Source organism: Saccopteryx leptura, chromosome 2 (genome assembly GCF_036850995.1).
Source record: "Saccopteryx leptura isolate mSacLep1 chromosome 2, mSacLep1_pri_phased_curated, whole genome shotgun sequence".
NCBI classification, from domain to species: Eukaryota; Metazoa; Chordata; class Mammalia; order Chiroptera; family Emballonuridae; genus Saccopteryx; species Saccopteryx leptura.
In genome coordinates this window covers 9,050,272-9,066,861 of record NC_089504.1, presented here as the reverse complement: position 1 = coordinate 9,066,861, position 16,590 = coordinate 9,050,272, and the positions used below count along the sequence as shown (strand labels likewise).

The 16,590-nt window shown below is 60.7% G+C and overlaps 1 protein-coding gene across 2 annotated transcripts in view; it reads left to right on the top strand.

The window, feature by feature from the left end:
* LMX1B (LIM homeobox transcription factor 1 beta) overlaps positions 1–14,314 on the top strand; it is a 79,584-nt gene extending 65,270 nt beyond the window's left edge. Inside the window, exons 3-8 of one of the 2 annotated variants that reach the window (XM_066367142.1) lie at positions 6,217–6,449; positions 8,168–8,349; positions 8,519–8,596; positions 8,736–8,802; positions 11,406–11,549; positions 11,842–14,314. In XM_066367142.1, coding sequence (XP_066223239.1) covers positions 6,217–6,449; positions 8,168–8,349; positions 8,519–8,596; positions 8,736–8,802; positions 11,406–11,549; positions 11,842–11,999 — 862 coding nt within the window. In that variant the 3' untranslated portion in view covers positions 12,000–14,314. Of the gene's footprint in view, positions 1–6,216; positions 6,450–8,167; positions 8,350–8,518; positions 8,597–8,735; positions 8,803–11,405; positions 11,571–11,841 lie in introns of both variants that reach the window. The other variant, XM_066367141.1, reaches the window with a different exon arrangement.
* The last annotated feature ends 2,276 nt before the right edge of the window (positions 14,315–16,590 follow it).

The window sequence follows — 16,590 nt, the reverse complement described above, 5'->3', positions numbered from 1 at the left end:
GAAGGGGAGCACACACCTGCTGGGAGGCCCTCCACTGCTCATTCAACAAGCTCTCAATAACCACCTCCTCAATGCCAGAGCCCAGGGAGGTGACCCAGTTCCTGATTTCTAGGTCAGTGGGGGCTTCAGACACACAAATATCTGGGTCTGTGGGCATCAGGGAAGGCGTCATAGAGGAGGTGACACTTAGATTGGGTCTTGAAGGATGAAAACTCAGTTAAATAAGAAGCAAAGGAAAGGGCAAGAGAAGACAGGCCTTGGAGGCAGAGGGGATTCTAAGTATTAAGGAGGCAGGAAGGAGCTTGCCGTGTTCCAGGAGCAATGAGAAGCGTGACGTGTAGCAGAGGGTCTGAGGCTACGTGCGATGGGGCAGAGTGGGGCCTTGGGTGCCAGAGTTGGGTGTTTGGACTTACCTTGAAATTGCTGCACGCTCTCGGACCGAGAACCCAGCAAGGGGCTATGTCAACTGTAAACCTCGGCGACAGGGTGTGGGAATGGCTACACAGTGAGGAGGAGGCAGAGGAGCTTTCCGCTCAGCCAGGCCAGTGACGGGGAGCTGGGAGTCCTGGAGAAACGATGTCAGGGACCATGATCTCACTTGTATAATCCAGCTCATGTGCCTAGCCGTTCTCCCCATTGGACAGACGGGGACACTGAGGCTCAGAGAGGAGAAAGCACTTGTCTGAGGTTCTGGGGATAGGAAGTGACAGAGCCAGGATTCCGGGCTGGCCCATGCTGTATGGACGCTAAGACCTGGGCAGGAAGATGCTTGCAGGGAAGCTGGGGTCCCCCCAGGATGTTAGGAAATCCGTTTCATCAGAGGCAGAAGAATCAGCCATACCGTGTACATCTCTGCAGGCGTCACTGGTTTAAGAGAAATTAATTGATCAGAATTGTAATCCATGTTCAACTGTCCCAGAAAAATTAGTTCCAGAGTTTTAAGTAGCTTGGTGAGTTTAATAAATTGAGCATTAAACAAATAAACCGACAAAAACTCAGAAGAGACAGAGATGTTATAGCCTGGGACTCTTCCGGGGAGGACGTCTCTGGAAGGGGAATTCATGCTCCATAACCCCAGATGATTCCGGGGCAAAGGGGTGCTGTTTGTGATCGGAAGATGTGCAGTTTGGTTTAAGAAAACCCCAAACCCTCAGCCACACCTACTGGGTACCGGGTTTATGCTGAGTAATGAGAACGGAGGGTGACTCGGGCCCTGCCCCTCGAGAGCAGACAGACATGGGGGTGACACTCAGAGCACAGGGCGAGGGGATGGACACGTAGAGAGAAACTGGAGGGCACAGAGCAGGGAGAGAGTGCGCTGTGAGGCTGCCCTGTGGCCTTGAACCGGCAACTGCCCTGTGCACCTTGGTGTGCTCCTCTGTAAAACGGGGAGGAAACAGCTTCCTCTGGGGGGGCTGGGTGGACTGAGGTGATGCAGGTAGATAGCAGTGGACCTGTGGCCGTGCTCAGTGCTGGTCACGAGGCAGAGAACTGAGCCAGGTGTGCTCCGTCCAGCCTCGGAGAGACAGAAGCGAAGGGGACTGGTCTAGAACCCAGGATGTTCAGAAGAGGGAGGCCTGCTCGGGACCCGTTAACCCGTGTCAGGGAGGCTCTCCAGAACCTCAGAGACTCCAGTGAGGGCGTCAGCAAAGACATGTCGGACACGCGTGGGACAAGAGAGGGCAGACACCAGTTCTTGTAGAATGCCCTTGGCGCTGTGCTGGCCCTCCCAACAACCCCAGACGTGGGTACCGTCATTCCCATTTCACGGGTGAAGAAACCGAGGCTCAGAGGCGTCACATGTCTTGAACGCAGTCAGGCAGCGAAAATGTTACGGAGCCAGGACGACCCCCCAGACCCCTAGTGTTTCACCCTCCCACAGCCCCACTTACTGCTCCCTTCCCAGGTCACACGCCGCCCCAGGGCAGGTGGCCGGGGCCCCTCCACGCCAGGTTGAGGATGGGGACAGCCTTTCCCTGCTTCAGAGGCAGGACAGGACCACAGTGGTTGGTCTGGTATTCATTCAACAAATGTTTATTGCTCCCTTTGGTGTGGCACCTTGTGCTCAGCACAGAAGATACAGAGGTGACTAAGGGGAAGGTGGGCCTGGAAGTGTGTGAAGCAGAGTCCTTAGTGTAAGTGCCACCGTGTGGTAAGTGCCACCGTGTGGAGGGGCGGGGTGAGGACGGCGCGCTCGCAAGGGGCATCTGTCTGAGACCGGGGAGAAGGTAGCTTCCTGGAAGGAATGCCCGGGCCAAATCCTTCCAAGTCAGCAGGTGTTTGGGGGCAGAGATGGGAGGAGAGGGATGGTGGCCTGGGCAGTGGGAAGGGAAAGCCTGGGCAGTTTCCATGAGAAGTGGGAGGAGAGGCTTATGTGGGTTACCAGCAGGCCTGTGTGCCTGTGATGTGGTCACAAGGCTGCCCTCTAGACCTGGAGTTTCTGGCCTGGGGGGTGGAGCAGGGGGCGGATACTGAGAGCCCAGGGAGCCAGTGGGGAAACCACAGGCAGTTCCTCCTGGCCCAGTGTGTCTGGGCCTCCCAGGGCACCCTACCATGCCCGAGGACCCCCCTCATTTCCGCCTCTCAGCCCCAGTGTGAGAGACAGAGACACACCCATCTGAAATCCCTAGCGTGGTTCTGGGGAGTGGGGACTATGGTCCCCATATTACAGATGAGGAAATTGAGGCTCTGACTTGCCCAAGATCAGACAGGTACAGAACTGGTGAGTGGCTAAGTCAGGATGGAGTTGAGGACCTGGGCTCCAAACCCAGTGCCTTTGGTGCTCCCAGGCTCCAGAGCCCCTGGGAGCAGGGAGGGAAGGGAGGCAGAAGGCCTGCCATCCTGGCCGACTCTGTTTCTGGGCAGTGTTTGTAGCGTCCCTGGAGAGGCTTGCTCCTGCCCTCGTAAAGCCCGCCCCAGTCCACTGACCACTCCCGCCGTGCCCCCTGCATCTCCACACGGAAAAGCAGGCAGTGTTACCGAGGCCATTATCCAGATAAGTAAGCTGAGGTGCAGAGAGAGGAAATCACTTGCCCAGTCACCAGCCAGAAGTGGGGGAATCAGGCGCAGGAGCCTGAGTCCCTCTGATGCCAGTGCCACCCTCCTGTGGCTGGGTCCGCTTCTCCATGGCGAAGGCGGCTTCCACCAATCCCTCAAGGCGGGAGGGAGTGAAGGAGGCAGCAGGGGCTCGTGGAGGGGAGGGGAGGGGAGCCTGCTGGAGCCCCAGCCCCTCCCGTGCACGTCGTTAGCCACTCTCACCCCTGCACAGTAGACAAAGGCACCCCGTAATTGGGAGCGAGTATTTCATGTGTCCCCCCTGATGTTTTATTGGGAGGAGAGATGCTCAGAGACCAGACGGATGGCGCATTCCGTTTATAAAGTGTGCGCGGTTTGTTTTATTTCCCCGAGTTTTTGCAATCTAGATAACAGATGATGCCCCGAGCGGCTGGCGCTGCCTCTGTAATGGCGGCGCTGAGCCTTTGGAGAAGTATTAATAATAGATTGTGTTGATGAGTTTGGAGAAAGTAGCTATCGACCCCCTGCTGCCAAGGCATTACTAGCAGGGGCTCTTCCGAATGATCGCAGCCTGCACCGTGGCAATGCCTGCAAATGCAGGTCACCCGCCCCGCCGCCCCCTCCCCAGGCCGAACAAGGCCTCCTCTGGGGGGCCGCCTAAGGTGCGCTGGCCTCCGCTGGAGACCGCGGCCCCGCCGTCCTGGCACAGAGGTGTGGCCACTACCTGTCCGCCCCTGGGCCCCAGAGGTCAGCTACTGATCTTAATGGGGCCCCTAGGACAAGAGGTGGAATGTGGGGAGGGGCGGGGTGGGGGGGCAGTGGGGGAACAGGACAGGCGTGTCCTCTGTGTTAGAGCAGCGGGTTCTGCAAACCTGGCTCCTCCCCCAGCCCAGCGGCAGAGCTGGGCGGGCCCCTGCCTGAGGCTGCCGTGGACAGCTGGGTCAGTTGCACTGAGTGATGGTATCCAGCGAAAGGGCCAAATTAGAGCCAAAATCCAGCTCGGGTTGTCCTTGTGAAGTCACGTACGGTGTAGGCTGGGGGCGTCCTGTCTGCCTGGAGCCGACAGCCCAGCCTGAGCCCGAGCCCACCCCAGACCTTCCCTCACCCGCCTCATAAACGCTCACTGAGGCCCCGAGGACCAGGTGGAGCGAGCTCTGGCCTTGTAGAACCACTATAGGGTTGGGCGCTGACTGGGAGTGCTGTCACCCTGGGTGGTCCTCATTCACTGAGTTACATGCTCAGTTCCATTCAGTTCTGACAACGGCCCTTTGCGGGATGTCCTGCTGACACCTGTGTTTTGGGAGAGGGAACCGAGGCCCACCAGAGAAGCTCAGGTGAGCATGGAGGAGACCGCCTTACCAAGGCTGGGCCATCCAGGAAGGCTTCCCCGAGGAGGTAGCATTAGAACTGGGCGTCGCAGGATGAGTAGGAGCCTGCTGGATAGGAGAGAGGGGGTGGCAGGGTTGCTGGAGGTGCCCCCAGTTGGAGTGCCCTGGCCGGTACCAGGGGCAGCAGGCTGGTGCGACGAGCCCTGTCCACTGTGCTCACCAGCTTGCCGTGGGCGGCGCTGATGGCCGCCGGGGGAAGGGAGGCAGGCCGAATGCCTCCCATTTATGGCTGTTCCAGAGCCGATTAGCAGAGAATTGCAGCTGTAATCTGTGCCTGTGATGGCGGGCCATAAAGAGGGATGGGACGTGCGCAGCGCTCCCAAGGTGGCGCCCACAGACGTGGCCCGGGGACGCAGGGAATGAAAAATGGTTTTAATTCCCTCCCAGCAGCAATAATTTGATTCTTCATAAATTTTTCCATCAAAATGTTGTTGAGGCTGAGTTCCCACAGAGCAGGGCACGTGACAGGGGTGGGCAGCCAGGAGGAGCGGTCAGCAGGTTAGGCAGAGGACGGGCCATGTTGCTCAGACCCCTCTGTCCACTCTGGCCAGGGGCTGGAGCCCCCCACCTGGCTTTGTATTCAGGGAGGGAGGTGGGCCCTCTTTGTCATGGAGGGACTAGGTTAGGTCCAGGCTCAGAGTTGGCTCCATCGTTTACTGTCCATGTAACTCTGAGCAAGTGACTTCACCTCTCAGCACCTCAGTTTCCTAGTCTTTAAAATGGGATTAACATTCCTTTCGGTCTCATAGGGTTGTTGCATGGATTATGTGTGTTTCTGCAGGCAAGGTGCCTAGAACAGCGGCTGGCATTCTGTACATGGTTGGTTAATACGTCTCTTCATGGTAGCAATGCTTAAACTGAACAGAGGGCTAAGTAGGTGGTAGCCAAGCCCAGGGGCAGAGAAAAGAAGGAAGGAAGAAAGAAAGAGAGAAAAAAGAGGAAGGAAGGAAGGAAGGAAGGAAGGAAGGAAGGAAGGAAGGAAGGAAGGAAGGAGAAGGAAAGGAGGGAGGGAGGGAGGAAGGAAAGAAGGGAGGGAGAGAGAGAGAGAGAAAGAGAAAGAAAGAGAAGAAAGGCCAGTGCGCCTTTCCAGAGCAGCTGCGCTGTTCCGTGGGCGTGGCCTGGGGCAGCAGGGGGTGAGAGGCCAGGCAGGACGGCGAAGGGCCGTGAGTGCCAGACTCGGGAACCTGATGTTCCCCAAGGGCACTGGGGAGCCATAGAAGAGTCCAGATCAGGAAAGCAGGGCGACTGGGTGTGTGTTTTAGAGAGATCTTTCTGGCTCCATCCAGTAGGGTGAGTTGAAGGGTGGAGGGGCCAGAGACCTAGGGCGGAGCCTGAGACAGCCCCTCAGGAAGGAGAGGAGGGGCCCGTGCGGGGGTAGGGGGGTAGGATGAAGGGGTGGGGACTGCTTGGATGTGGGGGTGATGGAGGGCAGGGAGGAGGCAGAGCGGGTCCTGGAGTGAGGGTGGACGGGCCTCTGGGCAGCCACCCTTCCCCTCAGGCCAGGGGCTGACCTGGTTCTGGGGAAAGGTTGAGGCTTGTCTTGTACTCTGCCCTCTAGTGGCCACTGTGTCTCTAAGCAGGAAGGGTCCCGAGCTGACACATACAGGGGAGGGCATCTCTGGGCAGGATGCCCAGCACCCACCCTGAGGCCGCCAGGCCCTGCGAGCCAGGAGAAGAGGGCTGCAGGGCTCTCCCCACATGGCACTGTGCCCGGGGAGGGCTTCTACCACTTGGGCTGGAGGGTCAAGGTGGTGGGAGGGAGAGGCTCTCAGAAGGCCGTGGCCCAGCTCATGTGCCCACCTGTGCCCCGCAGGCTCTTCGCGGCCAAGTGCAGCGGCTGCATGGAGAAGATAGCCCCCACGGAGTTCGTCATGCGGGCGCTGGAGTGCGTGTACCACCTGGGCTGCTTCTGCTGCTGCGTCTGCGAGCGGCAGCTGCGCAAGGGCGACGAGTTCGTGCTCAAGGAGGGCCAGCTGCTGTGCAAGGGCGACTACGAGAAGGAGAAGGACCTGCTCAGCTCCGTGAGCCCCGATGAGTCTGACTCCGGTGAGCCCGCCGGAGCCGGGGCAGGCGGCCGGGAGGGTGGCTGGGCAGGAGGCTGCGGAACGGGGAGCCCACCGAGAAGCACGCTTGGGCCCCCGCAGCCGGAGCTGCACGCGGACAGTGCCCCAGATCCACGTGCATACATGCACTGCTGCGTTCACGTGCACACATCCGTGTGCGTGCGCACACGCTCCCACCGGCACACAGATGCGCCTGCGGCGTTGCCACTGAGGCACACGTGCCTGTGCCTGTGTGTGTCTGCACAATGCACACGAGCATATAAAATGCACCCATGCCCAGGAATGTACATAGAGGGGCACATGGACATGTGTAGACATGTGCTTACAAACATGCAAAAAATCACACCCAGGTATGCAGATACACACACGCATTCATGCACACAAGCAAGACCCAGCACAACATGCATGCAGTAAGTACTGATGCCTATAGCTATATACACGTTAAGCCACACGCTCGCATGTACTGTGGTTTGCACATGTGTGCACACACACGCCCCCGTCTGGCCCACCATACTCACCCTTGCTCTTTCAGCACCATAGGGGCTCTACCAGCACCAGGTCTGTAGGCTGCTGATGACTGACTGAGAGGTAGGGATCTCACGGGTCCTCTTGTCTTGAAGCCCCCAGAGCCTCCAGCAGCGGGGAGCAGCAGCCCTGAGCTGTCCCGTTTCCCAGATGGGTGGGCTTTCTGTGGTGGAGGGAAGACCCCATTTCCCAGAGTGTTCACACCCCCAGGAAACTACGCTTGTTCGGAACCCTCCTAGCAGGAATGGCAGCCAAGAAAGAGTATTGAGGTGGGAAGAGCCAGGGAGTGGCTGGCACCTGGTCATTCCAGGGGCAGTGGAAGGATGGGAGCAAGGAAAGGAGGTGACCTTCTCTGTGCTGGGCCCTTGGGATACCCTGGAGCCCATGGTCACGGGATCTGCTCAGATGGAGGGGCTCTGTCACTGCCAGGACCCTTGGTGGAGCTAGTGAGCTCCTATCCATGTGTCCCTCCGTCCGTTCCTGGGCAGGGCACCATCCTGGCCAGGCCCGTGGCTGCCTGGACGCCCATGGGACAGCAGAGGCTGGCCAGGGGCCATCGGCCCATTCCTCCCGGGCCTAGAGAGAGAGCTCTGGGGCGGAGACAGCTCCACCCGCGGGGGCTCATGCTCCGAGGAAGACGGGCCTGGACAAAGGAGACCGGTCTAGACATGAGGGCGGCAGGAGGCTCGGGGCAGGGGCGGCTCTGCCGTCCTCTGGGGCTGACATCTCTGAGAGCCACACTCTGGGGCATGGGCGCAGCCAGCTGTGCATGGGATCGGGTGGACACACATGTGTGTGCGTGCGTGTGTGCCTGGTCATCCCGCCTGTGCCCGTGCGCCTGTGTGTGTGTTAGTATGTCTGTGAGCTGCACGTGTTCGAGTCTTGGTGGGCCCACAAGCCAGTCTGCATGTGTGCGTGCTGGCGGGTGAGTGTGTGTCTGTCATGGTCAGAATACTCCTGTGTGAGAACATCTGGAGTGTGGTTTTTGCCTATAAATTTTGTCTCTGGAAGCTTCGAGGAAGAAGGTTCTCTGGGCCCTGGGACCTGGTTAGCACTGGGCTAGCCAAACTAGTTTTCTCAAAGGTCAGCATTCTGGACGGGGGTCACCAGGGTGCCAGAAGCCAGCCACGAGACTGCCTAAGGGTACAAGGCTGACAGACGGTTGTGTCCCCACAGTAAAGAGTGAGGACGAGGATGGGGACATGAAACCGGCCAAGGGGCAGGGCAGCCAGAGCAAGGGCAGCGGGGACGACGGAAAGGACCCTCGGAGGCCCAAGCGACCCCGGACCATCCTCACTACGCAGCAGCGAAGAGCCTTCAAGGCCTCCTTCGAGGTCTCCTCTAAGCCCTGCCGAAAGGTGAGGGGCGGCGGGGGGCAGGGCTGGCCCTTACCTGCTGCCTTTCCAGACTCCGCCCCTTCCACTGGGGCTGGGGCACCCCTCCAACTCCCCACCCATCAGCCTCCCCCCCCACCTCCCCAGGGGCCTGACCTCTCCCCCCCTCTCCCCCGTCCCTATCTCTGGGCAGGTCCGAGAGACGCTGGCAGCAGAGACAGGCCTCAGCGTGCGTGTGGTCCAGGTCTGGTTTCAGAACCAAAGAGCGAAGGTAAGAGGCCACCTGCTGCCCCCACTGGGCAGGAATGGAGTGGGGGGCGCGGGCAGAAGACAGAAGGCCTGATGTGGGTGGGCGGGGAGCAAGTGGCAGGGCGGGGGACAGGGACTGGCAAACGCTGTGTCTTCTGCAGATGAAGAAGTTGGCGCGGCGGCACCAGCAGCAGCAGGAGCAGCAGAACTCCCAGCGGCTGGGCCAAGGTGAGCGGGCCTGCCCGGGCGGGGGCGGGGACGGGGGCCCCGGCTCAGTCTTCAATAACAAGACTCCCGAGGACCTGCCACCAAGGCCAGTTGAGGTCAATAACGTAGAGAGGCGGCAGCAACCACAGGACACAGGAGGAGAGATGGCAGGGTGGGCGGCCCGAGGGCTGGCAGAACTTCTGATACTAAAGCTGCAACCCTCAACTCATTGTCTCCGCGTGTGAGGCTCTGTCCTCGCCATTCGACACACGTCCCTCTTACGGGTCCCCGTGAGAAGGGCGCTGTCGTGTCCCATTTCATGGATGAGGAGACTGAGGCTCCACGAGACCAAGGGGTCGGTCAGGGTCATTCAGCCAGAAAGGAGCAGAGCTGGGCCTCGGCCTGGAGTGCAGGGCCTAAGCCGCGTGTTGACCCTGAGCGCACTCCCTGCCGCCCGCGGTGGACCCCAGCAGAAGTCTCCAGAGAAGTGAATCCCCAGAGAAAGCTCACAGGGTGTCTCGGAGTCGGGGCGGGCCCCTGAGGGACCCTGACGGTGGCAGGTGCAGAAGTCTCCAGAGAAGTGAATCCCCAGAGAAAGCTCACAGGGTGTCGCGGAGTTGGGGTGGGCCCCTGAGGGACCGTGACGGTGGCGGGTGCAGAAGTCTCCAGAGAAGTGAATCCCCAGAGAAAGCACACAGGGTGTCGCGGAGTTGGGGTGGGCCCCTGAGGGACCCTGACGGTGGCGGGTGCAGAAGTCTCCAGAGAAGTGAATCCCCAGAGAAAGCACACAGGGTGTCGCGGAGTTGGGGTGGGCCCCTGAGGGACCCTGACGGTGGCGGGTGCAGAAGTCTCCAGAGAAGTGAATCCCCAGAGAAAGCTCACAGGGTGTCGCGGAGTTGGGGTGGGCCCCTGAGGGACCGTGACGGTGGCGGGTGCAGAAGTCTCCAGAGAAGTGAATCCCCAGAGAAAGCTCACAGGGTGTCTCGGAGTCGGGGCGGGCCCCTGAGGGACCCTGACGGTGGCAGGTGCAGAAGTCTCCAGAGAAGTGAATCCCCAGAGAAAGCTCACAGGGTGTCGCGGAGTCGGGGCGGGCCCCTGAGGGACCCTGACGGTGGCAGGTGCAGAAGTCTCCAGAGAAGTGAATCCCCAGAGAAAGCACACAGGGTGTCGCGGAGTTGGGGTGGGCCCCTGAGGGACCCTGACGGTGGCAGGTGCAGAAGTCTCCAGAGAAGTGAATCCCCAGAGAAAGCTCACAGGGTGTCGCGGAGTCGGGGTGGGCCCCTGAGGGACCCTGACGGTGGCAGGTGCAGAAGTCTCCAGAGAAGTGAATCCCCAGAGAAAGCTCACAGGGTGTCGCGGAGTCGGGGCGGGGCCCTGAGGGACCGTGACGGTGATGGGTGCAGAAGTCTCCAGAGAAGTGAATCCCCAGAGAAAGCTCACAGGGTGTCGCGGAGTCGGGGCGGGCCCCTGAGGGACCCTGACGGTGGCAGGTGCAGAAGTCTCCAGAGAAGTGAATCCCCAGAGAAAGCTCACAGGGTGTCGCGGAGTCGGGGCGGGCCCCTGAGGGACCCTGACGGTGATGGGTGCAGAAGTCTCCAGAGAAGTGAATCCCCAGAGAAAGCTCACAGGGTGTCGCGGAGTCGGGGTGGGCCCCTGAGGGACCCTGACGGTGGCGGTGAGGCGAAGGGACAGCAGCTGCCCCGGCCCCAGCACCGGGCTTTGCCGAAGTGCTCTCTCCACCTCTCAGGCCCGAGCTGGCCTCTCAGGCCTCAGGGGACATGGAACCGCCAGGGCCTTGAAGGCCGGGACTGGGGAATTCTCTGGGACCGCCAAAGCAGGGTGGGGCGCCTGAGGGCCACACCGGAAGCCCAGGAGTCCCCTCTGACCCTTCCTGTCCCACACACAGTGCATCCGCTCAGCGGCCCAGTCCAGGGCTGGCTTTCTGTGTGACCTTCAGGGCCCTCCGGCCGCTGTCTTTCTCACATCTCATCTCCTTGCTGGAGACCCCAGAGCCTCCACCTGACTTCCTCCTCCCTCCCACAGGTCCCCACCTCCTTGTCCACCTTCCTGGCCTTTCTGCACAGCCCCTCCTGGCTGAGACCCCCGCCTGGTTTCCTATAGCCTCAGGGGGGCGCCCGCTCAGCTAGGCCCCCAGGCGCCATTTCTCAGCCCTGTCTCCCTACGCCCAGCCTCTCCCTCTTCAGGCTGTGGCCCAACAGACCGGGCTCCTCTCCCCACTCCCACCGGTGTGGGGGGCGCACTGCACCCACAGGCTGAGTCCTCACTGCCTGCCGAGGTGTCTGTCTCCCCAGAGAGCCGGCTCCGAGAGCGCGGGGCCTCCGAGGGTGGGGGCAGGGAGGAGAGGGCTCTGGACGAGGAGCTGGCGTGGGGTCTGGGGACAGGGGAGTCAGACGCCTGGGCTCAGGCGTCCTCAGGGCCCTGGAAGGCTCTCGGGGACCTCAGCCGCAGGGAGGGGGGTCTCCCCTGGAGAAGGTCAGAGGGGCTGCCCTGGGCCAGGGGCCATGTGGGAGGTCTGCGGGGACTCCTGGCGGCCCTCTGTGGGGGCTCCTGGGTCTGTGGGACAGGGCGCAGGGCCCGTCGGTGAAGGCGTGCTCTGCCCCCAGAGGTCCTGTCGAGTCGCATGGAGGGCATGATGGCCTCCTACACGCCGCTGGCCCCGCCGCAGCAGCAGATCGTGGCCATGGAGCAGAGCCCCTATGGCAGTAGCGACCCCTTCCAGCAGGGCCTCACGCCACCCCAAATGCCAGGTGACCACATGAACCCCTATGGTAAGCTGCCCTGCCCCCCCCTGCCCTAGGACCATCCCTGCTTCCCGCCTGGCCTGGCCGGCCGGGGGCCGTGACAGCCACCTCCCACCCCAGGGCCCACGCGCCTCCTCCTGACAGGAAGGGGGCCCATGGTCCCCAGCCCCGCCGGTCAGGCGCTGGCAGGAGGTCGTCCTGTCCCTGCCTTGCTTCCGGCCGCACAGTCTGTAAGGCTGACAGGGTCCCCAGGAGCCTCAGCCCACACCCCTGTCCTGACGCCCTCTTTGCCCCCCAGGGAACGACTCCATCTTCCACGACATCGACAGCGATACCTCCTTAACCAGCCTCAGCGACTGCTTCCTCGGCTCCTCCGACGTGGGCTCCCTGCAGGCCCGCGTGGGGAACCCCATCGACCGGCTCTACTCCATGCAGAGTTCCTACTTCGCCTCCTGAGAGCCAGCTGGCCACAGGGACGCTTGGGCAAGGGCCCCGGGGTGGCACCGCGGGCCGTGGCGGCTACCTCCCCACCCCTGGCCCTGTCGCCCGCACAGACTGCAGACAGCCATACGGTGCCCTCCCCTCGGCCAGCCGGGACTGGCTAGAGTGCCCACCGGGCACAGCTGGACGGACACATGAGCACAGCCTGGGCAGAGGTTGTGTCCTGCCCACAGAGACCGTGTCACCCCCAGAGACCCAGAGCTCTCGGACAGCCACTCGCCTCCAAGCCCCACCTCGGCCTTCATCGCCTCCTCTCTCCCTATCTTTTTTGGAAGCTTAAATTCTCTCTATTTTTTTAAACATCCTCTCTGTGTCCAGCCAACCTCCATGGCCCAGGCCTAGGCCAAGGCAGGGCCCCCATGCTTGTGCCAGGACGATGCCGTGCGCGGCGCCTGTTACCTGTACCTGTATCCTGTGCTGGCGCCCACCGCCCCCACCTCTGCGGGCACGCCCACCTGCCGAGGGTCACCCTCCCCGCCAGAGCCTGGGGGGGGGGAGAGCCTGCCAGGTGCCAGGCCCACCAGGGAGGGTAGATGGGGCCCAGAAAGACCTGAAGGGACAGAGGCACACACACTTAGGGGCACACCTAGTGCAGATACGCACACAGAGACGTAGAGACACTGAAAGAGACAGAGGTCTCTGTGGGGCAGCCCTGCTGCAGCAGGAAGGGGAAAGAGGAACCCCCCGGCGGGGAGGGAACCCCACTTCTTATAGCAATAGGAGAGGAGTGAGGAAGGGGAGAGGATGGGGTGAGCTTGAAGCAGGTGGACTCAGCTGCACCCCAGTTGCAGCCCTCGGGGCTGGGCTGCCCGGGCAGGAAGGGCAGGCGCCAGCCAGCTCCAAGGGCCGAGACAGAACGCTCGGAACCAGGCAGCGCTGGGCAAGATGGCACAACCTCCAGGTGAAAAGGGACCTCGCAAATCACCCACTTGGCACTCCGCCTTAGGTTTGGCTCCTGCCAAGCCAACTCTGCCTCTCCTCGCACACCTCCCGAGACAGGGAGCCCACTACTTCATCAGGCCCAACTCAGCTGCCCTTTTTTTCTGATTTCACCTCCACCTTTTTCAGCTCTGAGTCCTCGCTTCTCAAAGTCAGGCTTTTCCAGTTTCTCTCTAGCTCTTCCTCTTAAAACTGTACCCATAGCTGGGCTCCAGTTTTCCCTATGAAGGTGTAGAGCAGATATAACCCAATCTTCACCTCCTGACATCAGCGAGCCAAAGTGAGCAGACTCATCACCTCCACAGCTTTAGGCATCCGGCCTCTTTTAATTTGGCCCAAGATCCAGTGAATGGTTTAGGCTGCATCATCTTGGAAACTCACCCTGCCCTTCTGTAAGTGAATCTGCTGACCATCACACACAAGCCACATCTCTTCTGTGTGTGTGTGTGTGGTGGGGGATGGCCCTGTGCCTCTCACTCAAGGCATGCGGACTCTCAGGGCCTCTCCCTTTTTGGCATTGGCCCATTAACCAGCCCTCCTTGGATGTTACATTTCAGCCTCACTTCCAGCGTTGTTCTGTGCGCTGCTGGAAGCCACATACACTATATCATTCCCCACACCCAGTTCACTCAAATCTAACCCTGCCAAAGAGAAAGTGAGGTCAGGCTGGTGGGCCCTGCTCTCAGGGACCCTGGAGGTCTCTGTGTCCTCAGCCAGGTGCTCACAGCCCTGCCTTTCATTCTAACTCGGAGCCCTAGACTGCCACCCTGAGGTCTGCTTGTCCAGCCTTGGAGCAAACAGGACGATGTCTGACGCTCCGCCTTTGGGCCCTCCCTGGGATCCTCAGAGTTCTCCAGTCTGCTCCTTGTCTGTTCCCTGGGGAAACCTCGGTCACTCCGGAGCGGGCCTGTCTTCCCACCCCTCCTGGCTCCTGGGCCCAGACCTCACCTGCCCTTCAGAGCAGCTGGCAGAGAGGTGACATGATTCAGCATCAGCCCTCGGGCTGAGCAGGCCGCCTGGCCCTTCTGGGCTCTCTCCTGTTTCACACAGAACGTGCACAGGGATCTCAGTCGATGTTCTCGGTCCTTCTGCAGCCTCAGCCTTCTGCCGTCTCCCGGTCCGGGGCTGTTTCTTGAGCGAGATGCTGCCCTTTCTCTGCGTTCACACCGTCCGATCCTGGCGGGGGCACTTGGCAGGGCCCGGGGTGGATGCCCCTGCCCCAGGAGACCTCGCCTTGTCTCCCAGATTCTAAGTTGGAAGGAACCTCAGGAATGGGTCATCTAGTCCCCTCCCTGCTCACTTTGCAGCTGGGAAATCTGGACCGAGGGGAGGGGAGGGGAGGGGAGGGCCCGGCCAGCCTTCTGACAGCCAGTCGGTGCCAGAGCTGGACCTGAGCACAGGGACTGCCCACCAGCCCCTCGTCCTCCCTGTCCAGTGAATGACCTCTGGGTCAGGGGCATGGCTTGTCTAAGCCACTCTTGCCACTCCAAGTCCAGCCAGGGCTCTGCCACCACCAGGAGTTGGTACAGGGACGCCCATGCTCATGACCCACAGATTGTCAAAGTCAGAAGGGACCTGCAAGGGCTCCCGTGCCTGAGCCACCCCTCCGCTGTGGTTAGGTAACTCCTCCCCTGTCTGCTGAGGCCGATCTTTCTAGCCTCCCCAGGCTCTGCTCCCTCTGCCCAGCCCCGGACGACCTAGAGATGCAGCACCTGCGCTTGAGGGGCTCTCTCCCAGGAAGAAAGACAGGCACACTCTGTCCCAGGACTGGAGAGGGACCCATTTCTCAGATGAGGAAACTGAGGCCCAGAGAAGGGAGGCAAGTGTTCAGGGTCACCGAGCAGAAGCACGCAGAGCTACGGGCTCACTGGGGTCTGGGGCGAGCCGAGAGGAGCGGGCTCTTCCCAGCACGTGGGAGGGGCACAGCCTTGACTCGGGAGGCAGTAAGGAGCCAGGACCCCGTCCCCTCCAGGATGAGGGACCATCATCACTGTTTGGGGGGGGCACAGTGGAAAGCCGGAAGGAGAAGAGACATAAGAGCCTGGTCTCTAGAGGAAGAGGCAGAAAGTGAGTGGTGGGCAAGGAGGAGGCTGCTGGGGAAGTTGGGGTTCAGAAAGAGGAAAGGATGTGCCCCAGTAACAGAGAGAGAGGGCAGAGGAGGGACAAGAAGGCGGGCTGGTGCCCCTAGCCAGAGCCTTGTCTGTCTTCTCCATGGACAGAAGGACACAGTGGTTCCAAGAGTCAGACCATGGATCCAGCAGAGCCTGTGAGGGAAGGGGTCAGTGTAGGTGGTCTGGGCATCTTGGGAGGCTTCCTGGAAGAGGCAGAGGTGGGAGGTCTACCAGGTACAGATGAGCAGGGCCCAGCAGGGCAAGGCTCCCAGCACAGGGTTTGGGCAGCCTCTTCTCCTTTAGGGGGCTCCCCTGTCTCACCCACCCATCTGGAGCGGGCCACCCTCTCACTTGACCACAAGGGGCCTAGTAGGAGGGGGAACTGGCCGAGCCCTGCCTGGCCCCAGCCTGAGCTCTGGGCACCACCTAGAGTGAGGATCTCACCTCCCATCTGGGGAGAACCCACAGCTCTGGGGCTGACTCCGCCCCGTGTGAAAGGGGGTTCACGCTCACACACACGCACATGGACACACACTCACACCTGGGCGCACACGGAGGCTCACAGATGCACACCCCCAGGCCCGCACGGCCTGGGGGCCAGGGGAGCAGGAGGGCCCTCCAGCCTTTGGCCCTTGGGAGGTGCCGTTTCCCATGAGCCTCTTTGCCGGTGCCCCCACCCTGGGGTCCCCCAGGAGCCCAGCCCAGCTGGGTGTGGGGGTCAGGCCACTGGCCATTCCTCTGTTTTCCTTGTACAGACTCTCACTGCCCACCTGCCATCCCCAGACACATCTTATTTAATAACTTGTCATTGTTAAATTATTTATTAGCGTTTACCACATCACCACCCCCGCCCTGCCTCCACTGTCACTTTCCGCTCTGCCACAAAAGCAGAAAATGGAAACAACAAAAAAATGAGACATCCGTATATTTGTAAATAAACCAACCTGTACACGCCTGTGGTGGCTCTCCTTGGGGGGCGGGGCGGGGCGGGGCCCGAGCCAGTCCTGCAGAGATGTTAGCAGATTTCCTTCTTCGTTGTGTTCCATCGCCTGAACAATCTTTTTTTTTTTTTAATTTACTGATTTTAGAGAGGAAGGGAGAGAGAGAGACAGAAACATCGATCTGTTGCTGTGCTCTGACCGGGGATTGAACCAGCAACCTTTGCATATCTGGCTGATGCTCCAAAGAACCGAGCCATCTGGCCAGGGCAGCAGATGGCCTGATGGCCACCAGGCACAGCAGGTCAAGGAGGAGGATTGGGGTCTCTGGCCTTTCCCAACCCATTCTCTCCTATTTCATAATCCTCATCTCCCCATCCTTGTCCTATCTCAAGCTTGAGCATGTCCATGCTGGAACACACCCACCCCATCCCACTCCCTCGCCCTCCCAGGACTTATTCATCCATTCAGCCAGCCAATAGGAAGGGCCCTCTAAGTGCCTGCCGCCAGGTTGGGAACCAGGAATTGGTGGTCCCTGCCTCAAGGAAGTAGACAGTG